This window comes from Rhineura floridana, chromosome 16 (assembly GCF_030035675.1).
Source record: "Rhineura floridana isolate rRhiFlo1 chromosome 16, rRhiFlo1.hap2, whole genome shotgun sequence".
Classification (NCBI taxonomy): Eukaryota; Metazoa; Chordata; class Lepidosauria; order Squamata; family Rhineuridae; genus Rhineura; species Rhineura floridana.
Genome location: NC_084495.1, coordinates 8,334,425 through 8,347,061, shown reverse-complemented (window position 1 = coordinate 8,347,061; position 12,637 = coordinate 8,334,425). Strand labels below are relative to the sequence as shown.

General features: G+C 44.5%; 1 protein-coding gene across 3 annotated transcripts in view; it reads left to right on the top strand.

Annotated features, from left to right (window-relative positions):
- Nucleotides 1-12,637, top strand: part of LOC133371179 (vascular endothelial growth factor receptor kdr-like) — a 344,491-nt gene that overhangs the window by 243,877 nt on the left and 87,977 nt on the right. For all 3 annotated transcript variants that reach the window (XM_061598328.1, XM_061598327.1, XM_061598329.1), the window contains exon 13: nucleotides 5,958-6,251. In XM_061598328.1, the coding sequence (XP_061454312.1) occupies nucleotides 5,958-6,251 (294 nt within the window). The remainder of the gene's footprint in view (nucleotides 1-5,957; nucleotides 6,252-12,637) is intronic.

Genomic DNA, 12,637 nt, shown 5'->3' with positions numbered 1-12,637 from the left:
GCCCTCGTCACAGTGCCACCAATGAACCAAACATACATATATAGCCATACATATACATATATAGCCATGATGGCAGAGTATCTTTCCTGCTGCTGCTGCCACAGCAGTACCACTCAGCGCCCCCTTTGCTGGCCCCCAGGTGGCATTTTAATGGCAGTCAGGTGGTGGTGCTACTTTGATATGGAAGTCAAGCTTAATTTACCCAAAATGCAAAGCCCAAGCCTAAAGATATGAAATCTGTAAGTTGTATATTTCGATAGTCTGGGGGATTATGTTTTGGATAAGTAAAGATGGCCGGCAGCCGCTGTGAATGGGCCTAAGCTATGTTCCTATTCGAAAGTGGCATCACTACCAACCCACTGATAAAACAGCTGAGGGCAGTGAGTGGCACCAGGTCAGGCCTAGGGCTGGGGGAGAAATTTGATTCAGTTCACATTTCAAGGTGCGCTTACCTAATTTGCATAACGTGCAAACCTAAACACAGTCATCCTTTGAAATTGGCACTTCTCCAAATTTTCTGTGAGGTTCTCCAACCAAGCAATGTAGAAAAATGCATATTCTGGTGTAACATGTGCATATAAATGCATATATTCATGAAAACAAGATACAAAAAGGTATTATATTAGGTGAAATTGCATACAAAATTGTGTATATTTAGGAGAAATTTACACTAAAATGCTGATGAATTTTCATGAGGATTTTTTTAAAAATTGCCAACGGATGTGAAAGATGTGGAAAACTGAACAAGATGGGGAAAATGAGAAACTGAGAGAAACCATGATGGACAGATTCCCCCATCCATCGTCAGGCCAACGAGAGCCTCTCAGGTCCCGGGCCTGGGCATTTGCATCTGACTAACTTAGCATTACCTAAGCTTTGTTTCATTTTATTTACATCAGGTTTTTCATGTTATTTCAGATGAACATTGCAGGCAGTCATATTGATCCATTAGGAGGAAACAAGCCCAAAGCCACAGTAGCGTAATATCTATTATTAGGACTGACTGAAATGTCACAAAGTCACGAGCAAGGTTTCAGGTCCTCTAGAAATGGATTTTAAGCCATGGAGGGCTGGAAGGGGGGGAGAAGAAAGACTTTGCTGTTGGACATGATGCCAAAGCCCTAGTCTGCAGTTTGTAATCATCACAAGATGGAGTGGAGAGAGAGTTTATGCAGGATTAACTGCCTCTGCTGGGATGAAGACGCAACGGCCACTCTCCCTTTCAAAATATAAAAGCCAGCAGTTATTGAGATTGTCTGTCTCTCATGCTAATCACACATCTGGATCCATTGCAAAGTCCCTCATAAAAATAAAATGTTATTTTACAGTAGGAATGTGCTAGAATTCTGCCCAATTTGGATTTGTTGCTGAATTTTCCATTAGTTCACTCATTCTCTATCATTGCGGATCGGATTATTTTGTAGCAATTTTCAGCAGCTATTTTCAAAAACAGGGTTTTTTTTTTAAAAAAATCCACCTCTAAAATATCAATGTGAAGAACAATGATTTTATCAATATTTCCTTTCAAAGTATCAATATTTCCTTTCAAAATATTGATATTTCCTTTCAAAGTATCGATATTAACTTTCAAAATATTGATATTTCTTTTCAAAATATCGATATTAACTTTCAAAATGTTGATATTTTCTTTCAAATTGTCAATAATAATATCAATATTTTTGTGAGGTAGGGGAAAACAGATCAGTAATATCAGCAGCTAGTGGTCAAAGAATGAACTCAAATCAATTTCAGCCTGTCAGGTTGACGGAATGCTTTCGAACTGGCACCGGCCAACGGATCCCATCCCTCCTTCAAAGTTCAATCCTATACATGTCTCTTCAAAAGTAAGACCCACTGAGCTCAATTGGACTTACTGCCACATCAGTAAATATAGGATTACAGGCTGGCAGAGCAATCCAAACTATAGAAAGCCAGTGTAAATTAAGCTGGAATAAGTTACCCGCATTTAAAACCCCATTCAGAAGCAAGGCGACTGCCTGGTGAGCTGGCCTCCAAGCCTGGCAGAGGGAAAACATGCCTTTAAAATAGAGTTTGACTTAACACTACCCTTTTTTCCAGTGTCACTTCCACTGGGTTGCTAGGTCATGTGACCAAACTAAAAGGAATTTGAAATAGGGGTAAGTCTCCCCTGCCACAGCCCCAGAACACACCCTTTTCAGGACTTACCCTGGCTCAGCCCCGGCTGAGACGGGATGGAGTATTACAACCAGTGTGTCTCTGGCTGAGCAGGGACAGAGGACTTCAGATGGCTTAGACTGAGCTCAGCCAGAGAGCCGCCTATTCCTTACTTCTTCATCCACCTGATCGTGGGTTTTGATTGCTCCCTTAGTGATTTTTTTTTTTTACTGTGCTTCATTATATAGTTGTTGCTTGGCTTTAGTTGTGAGTTTATTATTATAAATCACTTCCAATATTTTATTTTAGAAAAGCAATCAATAAGCTTGTGTGTCAGTAAATAAACATGCAAAAAACTTAAAATCCAAACGGAGACCAAGAGGCAATACGTTGTTAAAGGGCAAAATTCCATCTACAAAGAATCTACAAGGGAGCGAGCAAGCTTTTGAGTTCTACAGCATTCTTCTCTTGGAGAGATGACTAAAAAAACAACACCAACACCAAAACATGGACAAAAAATGTCCGTTATGTTATGTTGGGGCGGGGAACTTTTTTCAGCCTGAGGACCACATTCCCTCATGAGCAGTCTTCCAGGGACTGCATGACGACGGTAGGCAAAGCCAGAGGAAAAAGTAACAGAGCAGCGGATGTGACTCCACAGAATCATTGTGGGTGGTGATACCATGCCCCAGAAGTGATTTAATACTGGGAACGATCTATCGTCCCCCTGATCAAAATGCTCAGGGAGACCTGGAGATGAGATACGAAATTGAGGAAGCATCCAAACTAGGAAATGTGGTAGTAATGGGTGACTTCAACTACCCAGACATAGACTGGCCGCATATGTGTTCCAGTCATGACAAAGAAGCAAATTTTCTAGATATTCTAAATGACTATGCCCTAGACCAGTTGGTCATGGAACTGACCAGAGGAACGGCAACCCTCAGTGGGGACCGGGACCTGGTGCGAGATGTAAGTGTTGTCGAACTGATTGGGAGCAGCGACCATAGTGCTATTAAATTAAACATACATGTAAATGCCCAATTGCCAAGAAAATCCAACATGGTCACATTTGACTTCAAAAGAGGAAACTTCACAAAAATGAGGGGATTGGTAAAAAGAAAGCTGAAAAACAAAGTCCAGAGGGTCACATCTCTCAAAAATGCTTGCAAGTTGTTTAAAAACACTATATTAGAAGCTCAACTGGAGTGCATACCGCAGATCAGAAAAGGTACCACCAGGGCCAAGAAGATGCCAGCATGGTTAACGAGCAAAGTCAAGGAAGCTCTTAGAGGCAAAAAGTCTTCCTTCAGAAAATGGAAGTCTTGTCCGAATGAAGAAAATAAAAAAGAACACAAACTCTGGCAAAAGAAATGCAAGAAGACAATAAGGGATGCCAAAAAAGAATTTGAGGAGCACATTGCTAAGAACATAAAAACCAACAACAAAAAATTCTATAAATACATTCAAAGCAGGAGACCATCTAGGGAGACAATTGGACCCTTGGATGATAAGGGAGTCAAAGGTGTACTAAAGAACGATAAGGAGATTGCAGAGAAGCTAAATGATTTTTTTGCATCTGTCTTCACAGTGGAAGATATAGGGGAGATCCCTGAACCTGAACTAACATTTGCAGGAAGGGATTCTGAGGAACTGAGACAAATAGTGGTAACGAGAGAGGAAGTTCTAGGCTTAATAGACAATATAAAAACGGACAAATCACCGGGCCTGGATGGCATCCACCCAAGAGTTCTCAAAGAACTCAAATGTGAAATTGCTGATCTGCTAACTAAAATATGTAACTTGTCCCTCAGGTCCTCCTCCGTGCCTGAGGACTGGAAAGTGGCAAATGTAACGCCAATATTCAAAAAGGGATCCAGGTGGCCATGTTTGCTGACGATACTAAATTGTTCAGGGTTGTTAAAACAAAAAGGGATTGCGAAGAGCTCCAAAAAGACCTCTCCAAACTGAGTGAATGGGCGGAAAAATGGCAAATGCGATTCAATATAAACAAGTGTAAAATTATGCATATTGGAGCAAAAAATCTTCATTTCACATATACGCTCATGGGGTCTGAACTGGCGGTGACTGACCAGGAGAGAGACCTCGGGTTTGTAGGGGACAGCACAATGAAAATGTCAACCCAGTGTGCGGCAGCTGTGAAAAAGGCGAATTCCATGCTAGGGATAATTAGGAAAGGTATTGAAAATAAAACAGCTAATATCATAATGCCGTTGTATAAATCTATGGTGCGGCCGCATTTGGAATACTGTGTACAGTTCTGGTCGCCTCATTTCAAAAAGGATATTATAGAGTTGGAAAAGGTTCAGAAGAGGGCAACCAGAATGATCAAGGGGATGGAGCGACTCCCTTACGAGGAAAGGTTGCAGCATTTGGGGCTTTTCAGTTTAGAGAAAAGGCGGGTCAGAGGAGACATGATAGAAGTGTATAAAATTATGCATGGCATTGAGAAAGTGGATAGAGAAAAGGTTTTCTCCCTCTCTCATAATACTAGAACTCGTGGACATTCAAAGAAGCTGAATGTTGGAAGATTCAGGACAGACAAAAGGAAGTACTTCTTTACTCAGCGCATAGTTAAACTATGGAATTTGCTCCCACAAGACACAGTAATGGCCACCAGCTTGGATGGCTTTAAAAGAAGATTAGACAAATTCATGGAGGACAGGGCTATCAATGGCTACTAGCCATGATGGCTGTGCTGTGCCACCCTAGTCAGAGGCAGTATGGTTCTGAAAACCAGTTGCCGGAAGCCTCAGGAGGGAAGAGTATTCTTGCACTCAGATCCTGCTTGCGGGCTTCCCCTAGGCACCTGGTTGGCCACTGTGAGAACAGGATGCTGGACTAGATGGGCCACTGGCCTGATCCAGCAGGCTCTTCTTATGTTCTTATGACTCTTACCTTTGCACAGGAGGCCAGTGGTGGCTGGTGCCCATTGGGACTAGTGGGATGAAAAGCAGACAGCCTGACAGTAGGGGGAGCAAATGACAGACAGAGCCAACTAACGCTAATTTAGCCTCTCCCCCTCCTCACACACACACACACACGTCTCCATCCTCCTTCCAGACAAGCAAAGACATCTCCACAGTTCAAGGGCACGTTCCAGCCAGGCGAAAGTTCTCAAGGAGGGTGTGACGCAGACTTGGTGACGGTCTTGGGAGGGCATCATCTGGATGAAGGCACAATGGATAGAGAGGCCTGCATTTGGCCTCCGAGCCTGAGATTCCCCACCCTTTTTAGGCAGAAGAACTGGTGGAAGCCCAGTCCACAGTTCGTTGCGATCCTCAAATGGTAACAGAGTGATCTCTTTGTTGGAAAACTGTACTCATCTCAGTTCAGCAGTCATGAGTATAATTGCCAGGTAATTTCAGACAGTGAAAATGGTTAAGACTTGGCTGTCAAAGGCTGGGGAGAGTGTTTGGCAACTGGCACACACACACAGTTTCCCTGTCGTCTGCTTTATGGAGCATTGCACGGGCCAAACTACATTAGTTCATACTCGCTTCATTTTGGGAGGGCTGCAGCTTAGTGGTAGAGCATCTGCTTTGCATGGAGAAGGTCTCAGCTTCAAACCCTGAGGTCTTCAGGTAGAGCTGGAGTAAACACCTCCCTGAAACCCTGGAGATCCACTGTCAGTGTTGACAATGCTGAGCAAGATGGACCAATGGTCTGACTCAGTATAAGGCAGCTTCCTACATTCCAACGGTTTTTTTCAGTGTTTCCAGTCTGAAAAGCACAAGCTGTCCACCGTCTCAGTTACATTTGAAGTTCAGTTGCAAGTGTCCTTTTTTCCCCTCTTCCAGATGTTCCCTCACTCCTACAGACTGAGCCACAAATCACAGCCATTGTAGCAAGCAATGTCCAAATGACCTGCAAGTCCTCCAAGTATATCTACAACCACCTCTCTTGGTATGACCCCACCTTGCAGCCCATCCCTGATGCTCTGATGCAGAAGAAGGTGGACAACTATTCCATCTCCTTGACCCTGGACATTAAGAATGTCTCCCAGGCACAGGCTGGGCTGTACAAGTGCAGAGCTCGGACCCATCCACACAGTACTGAGGGGCTGGAGAAAAGTACAATGCTCAACATCAAAGGTAAGATGGCCAGATTTCTCATGAGAACCTTGTCAAACGGTGGCATCCTTGGACAGGTCAAAAAACTAAAAACAAAACTGCTGATTTCATAACGCTGCTATACAAGTCTGTGGTGCAATCTCACACTTAGAATATTAGATTGCATCCATCATTTTCTGTCCCCTAGCACTAGCAGAGAAGTGAGTTTTAATACTGTACAACAGAGGAATCCAAATGCAACAGTTGTGCTAGTGGAAACTCATTGTGCAACAGATTATAAAATCTATTATGCAAGAAAGTCACCAGCAATCTGCTTATGCATTCTCTTGTGCAATAATGTTCCACTGGCACGAAACATTTTGCCAGCGGAATAAGAATAGTGTTAAGTGACTTTAACTTAATGCTACATTGGATGCAACCCACTGTGTACAGTTCTAGTGGCCTCACCACAAAAAAGGACATTATGGAATTGGAAAAAGGTCAGAAAAGGGCAACCAGAATGATCAAGGCGTTGGAGTAACTCCCCTGTGAGGACAGGTTACAGCATTTGGGGTGTTTTAGTTTAAGAGAAAAAAACTAAATTAGTTTTAGTTTAGAGAAAAAGTGAGTAAGAGGGGACATGATGAAGGTGTATAAAATTATGCATGGTGTGGAGAAAGAGAGAATTCTAGTATTAGAATCATAGTATTAGAATTCTGGGCCATTCAGTGAAGCTGAATGTGGGAACATTCAGGACAGACAAAAAGGAGGTGGTGCTTCACACCACACATAGCTAAAACAACTATGGAATTCTCTACATTGCCACAATGTAGCAATGGCCACCAAAGCAGATGGCTTTAAAAGGAGATTAGACACATTCATGGAAGAAAACCCACTGATGGTCTCCTAGCCATGATGGCATGTGCTACCTCCACTACTGGAGGCTTCTTCTTGTTGTTATGTGCCTTCGATTATGATTTATGGTGACCCTATGAATCAGTGACCTCCAAGAGCATCTGTCATGAACCACTCTGTTCAGATCTTGTAAATTCAGGTCTGTGGCTTCCTTTATGGAATCGATCCATCTCTTGTTTGGCCTACTCCCTTCTGTTTTTCCCAGCATTAGTGTCTTTTCTAGTGAAACTGGAAGCATTATGCCCCTGAATACCTGTTGCTGGGGAACATGAATGGGGAGAGGGTTGTTGTGCTCATGTCCTGCTTGTGGGCTTCCCACAGGCATCTTCTTGGCCACCGTGAGGAGAACAGGATGCTGGATTAGATGGGCCTTTGACCTGATCCAGCGGGGTCCTTATGTTCTTAACCTGCAGCACCAAGCTGTATGCAGACTGCCAGTCATGTATTGCATCCTGCCACATTTCTTCAGTCCTGGGCAGGCAGTAATTTTTTTTAAGAGGCTTTGGCAAGGTGCTGGAGTACCACCAAATATGCCTAGTAGGTTGTATTTGGCTCGGGCAGAAGGGGGTCACAAGCTGCTTGGACGTTGACCTGAGTGTGAAAACTACTGCACATGAACATAAGATGATCCTTGGTGGATGAGGCAGAGTTCCATCTAGTCCACATCTTGTTTCCCACAATGGCCAGCCAGATAACTCTGGGAAGCATAAGCAGGAAATAAAGACAATAGTTCTTGCTCCCAACAACAGTTTTTGACAGTTTCTGGAAGCCTTCAAGATGTATACGGGGCGAGGTGTCAGCAGTATGCTGATGATACCCAGCTCTATTTCTCCATAACATCTGAATCAGGAGAGGCCGTGCAAGCCCTGGACCGCTGCCTGGACTTGGTGGTTGGCTGGATGAGGACCAATAAACTGAGTCTGAATCCTAACAAGACGGAGGCACTGTGGGTTGGTGGTTCCCAAGTTCGGATAATTGGTCAGTTGCCTGCTTTGGATGGGGTCGTACTCCCTCTGAAAGAGCAGGTTCATAGTCTGGGGGTGCTCCTGGATCCATCTTTGTCGCTAGAGGCCCAGGTGACCTCAGTGGCTAGGAATGCCCTTTACCAGCTTCAGCTGGTAAGACAACTGTGGCTGTTTCTGGACCAGGATAGCCTGACCACTGTTGTCCACGCACTGGTAACCTCCAGTCTGGATTACTGTAATGTGCTCTGTGTGGGGCTGCCCTTGTGGTTGGTCCGGGAGCTGCAGCTGGTGAAAAATGCGGCAGCGAGACTGCTCACTGGGGCAGGGTATCACCAACATGCCTGCTCACTGGAGCAGGGTATCACCAACATGTCACCCCGCTGCTGAAAGAATTGCACTGGCTGCCCATTTGCTACCAGGCCACGTTCAAGGTTCTAGTTGTGGTGTACAAAGCCCTATACAGCTCGGGACCAGGATACCTGAACGACCGTCTTACCCCTTATATACCCAGTTGATCACTGTGCTCTGCAGGTGAGGGCCTCCTGCAGATACCATCTTATCAGGAGGTTCGTTTTGCACAATATAGGAAACGGACCTTTAGTGTGGCGGCACCTACCCTGTGGAATTCCCTCCTTTTGAATATTAGGCAGGCGCCATCTCTGCTATCTTTTTGGTGCCTTTTGAAGACTTTCCTCTTTCAACAAGCCTTTTTGGTTGAGACCTATCCCAGTCTGCATCTGTGTAAGAATTGCTTAATATGTTGTTAATAATGTTTTAACCCTTTTTAAAAGTTGCTTTTTTAATGTTTTTAACGCTGTTTTGTTTTAATGTATTTTAAGATTTGTTTTTATGATGTTTTAAAGTGTTTTTGTTTGCCTCCCTGGGCTCCTGCTGGGAGGAAGGGCGGGATACACATTAAATAATAAATAAAATAAATAAATAAATATGTGTACCGTTCCAGGGTGAATACCAAATGCCTGAAAACGTTGTAAGAAAATAAATAAATCATAAAACCAAATGAGAAATGGGAAGCAGAGCTCCACTCTTACTTGAATGTTTAAAATGTGAAAAGTGAGGTTAAAAGGAGCCTGCTTCTCTCTAGCTGGCCACTTGAATTGCCGTGACTTTCCTTGGGTCAGGGGGAATTTCTGCAGCAGAGCAAATGGAAAATCCAATTCCAGATTTTTCAGCTGACAACAACAGCAGTCTCCCTGTCAGGATGTTATTATCTGCAGACAGGTAGTAGAAAACACTTTACTTCAAAGAGATGAATCTATCATTTGCTCAGACCAAAATATTTTAGCTGTATGGCTGAAGATTTTTGGAAAAGAGCTACTGGTTTTCTCTGGCAGAATCTTGAAATAGTTTCGGCCACTCAATCTTTCCACTGTTCTGGGGCAACAGTGGGCTGTGCCCCAGTAGCTAAAGTGTCGACCTACACGTCAGAAGAGGGGCAAGGTACTAAAAGGAGTGCAGGCAGCCTTGTAGCCGGAGGAAATGGGGGCACAAACCAATCTGTATAGTAACATGACCCTTGAAGAGTTCAATATTAGAACTTTGTATTATGGGTGTGAGTTAGCCTCCACCCCTTAGACTTTCCTTTGCTCTGCTTTTCAGTTGTGTTCTCTACCCAGCCAACAATAAACAAGAATGCTTTGCCTGCGGTAAGAAGTAAGAGTTTGCTTATTCTGCTGTTATTACGATGAGTAAAGGGGGATTGGGTGCTTATTGCTAAAGGGTGAAATAAAGAACTTAAAATGATCTGAAAAAATGGCTCCCCTGTTACCCTTTACTCTTTTAAAGGGCTCACTATACTCACAATCAAAGGGGGCATTTTTTCTTCTTTTTCTTGAGTTCTTGATAGCAAAGGATGAAAACAGCTCTAAAGGAATAGAAATATTGCTGTGAACACTATAGTTAGCTTGCTGGCTGGCTGGCCACCTAGTCTGTAACTCAGGCCTAATATCTGTTTTTCTCAGTATGTGCACCTCAGCATGAGGCCTTTTCAGGCTTTCTGCATGGAAAAAAAATCAACCTAGCAACCAATTAAAAAAAATCCAATTGCATTCCATAATTAGTTTCCAATTGCTTAGTTAGTCCTTTATATAGCAGCCAGTAAAAAAGTTTTCCCTTATTGTCCAACAGGAAGGAAAATCTAAAGGTCATGAACAAAACTAGAAGGAGGGATCCTCAAGGAAGAGCTAACAAACACACCCTAAAGTATTTATTTTGTTTCTGCCCTTCCTTGAACTTGTCGTATGGCCAAGTTTGTTTTTTGGGTGGAATCTGAAACTGAGAAACCTAAAGCCAAGCTCAGGAGCTCACTGTCACTACCAGAGTAGTTCCGTTCATGAAGAATCAGAACACAGGGACAGACCACAGGTGAAGGGGAGTGTAGCTATAGGCAAAGTCAAGGTTTTGAGTTTGGTAGTCCTGGGGATCTCTCAAAAAAGGCTGAGACAATTCAACAGAAAACTTTATTCATGTAAGTTAACACACTCTCTGGATGGAGGAGGAGTGAGGGGGAATGTCACTGGTGTTCCCTTCTCCAGGCCTGGCCCTCACATCCCATCCACCAGTGTGGTGGTGGTGGAATTGACTGGTGCTATGCATCTCTCCCCCTCCAAATGCTCCACATATGGCATCCCCACCTAATAAGGAAGGCTGGCTACAGGGCTGAGTGCAGAAAAGATGCTCTGAAGTCTTTTTCAGGGGAACCACTCCTGACAAAGGAGAGGCCAAAAATATGTTATTTAATTGATATGTTTCCATCAGTCACAATATTGATGTGGGTGTTGGCAGGTAAGAGACATGTCCTTGCCAGGAGAATGGAGGGGTAAGCAGGCTCTACTGCCTTACCCATTTCTGAAGCAATTCCCCTTGAGAAAGAGTTTGAGTCTCTAGTCTTTGAGTCTGTAGTCCAGGGTTGGGGAACCTGTGGTCCTCCAGATGTTGTTGGACTCCAGTTCCCATTAGCCCCAGCCAAAGTGGCTGATGGAGAAGAATGATTAGTTGTAGCTCCAGCAACATCTGGAGTTGGACTCAATGGCCTTACAGGCCCCTTCTAACTCTACAGTTCTATGATTCTGTGGAGGGCCATGAGTACCCCATCCCTGTGAAACCTTCTGCCACAATAAATCTGTTAGTCTTCAAGATGGCCCAGGCCCTGATATTGTTGTTGTTGTTGTTAATTTATATCCAACCCTTCCTCCCAGTTGGAGCTCAGGACAGCAAACAAAAGATACACAGCTGCCCTTTGGCATATCCTAGTCTGTTGTTTCTGTCCTTTCTTGCATACCCATTGCAGTTTTTCTATCTGTCTTACTGTCTTGAAGCAGCTAAGTTGAGTCCCTTAGACTGCAAACCTATCCACACTTCCCTAGGAGCAAGTCTCACTGAACTCAGGAGGGCTTACCAACATGTATAGGATTGCACAACCTAGTACGCCATCACACCATTAGGCAGCATGATGGCAATATTCCATGGGGTGGGGGGGTTAGGCACAGGGGGTTTGAAGCAAGCAAGGGCTCCCTTTCCACCAGGCTATGTGGTGGTGAGGGCAAACAGGTGGGGGAGACCAGGGGAAGAGTGGGACAGCCAGCAAGCAGCGGTGGCAGGCAGCAACCTGGGTGAGCTGCTGGAGCCGGGATCACTACTGTGAAACCTCCCTTTCCTCTGGGCCGGGGCAGGGAGAAAGGAGGGTGGGTGATACCAGGCAGAAACCAAGCAAGTGGGCAGTAGTGGCGGGTGGTGGCCTGAGTGAGCTGTGGAGCGACAAGCCGGGGCAGCTCCTCAGCAAGCATCCTGCTCTGCTACAGCTGCCGCCACCACCACCACCTACCTCACTAATGGAGGGCAAGTAGGATGGGAGCAGCAAGGCTGTTGCTGCTGAGGTGCCCAGGCTTCCCTTCTCCTCTATGGGAGAAGGTCTGTGGGAGAGGTGCCTTGGCAACTGGGGCAGTGGTAAGGGGGAGGAAAAGTGAGGCAGTGGCAGCCACACAGCAATGCCTGGAACCACTGAGTGGTCTGACATGGTGGGTGCCTGTGGTTCTCATTTCTGGGGTTAGGGGATAGGGTTGGCAGGCAAAGCATTCAGGGGTGGAACCCCTAGTTAATGTTTTCAAAAAAGCACTGGGTTGAATGGCTGGCTACTCTCTGGTTAAGGAGCTATTGCTGACAGCTGGCTGTGCCTGCTGGGGATCCACTGGTTTTAGAGCTGGATTCCAGTGCCAATGAAAGGTAACCAGCCAAAAGCAATCCAAGTGATCAAGAAGGTGGAGCAACATTCCCTATGAGGAAAGGTTACAACATTTGGGACTGTTTCATTTAGAAGAAAGGCGAATAAGAGATGACAGACTTGTATAAAATTAAACATGGTGTGGAGAAAGTCGACAGAGAAGTGTTCTCTCTCTCTCATAATGTTAGAACTTGGGGACATCTAGTGAAGTTGAATGTCGGGAGATTCAAGTCAGACAAAATAAAGCATTTCTTCACTCAGCACATAGTTAAACTATGGAAAAATGAGAAAATTAGAGGGGTAAAAGTTGC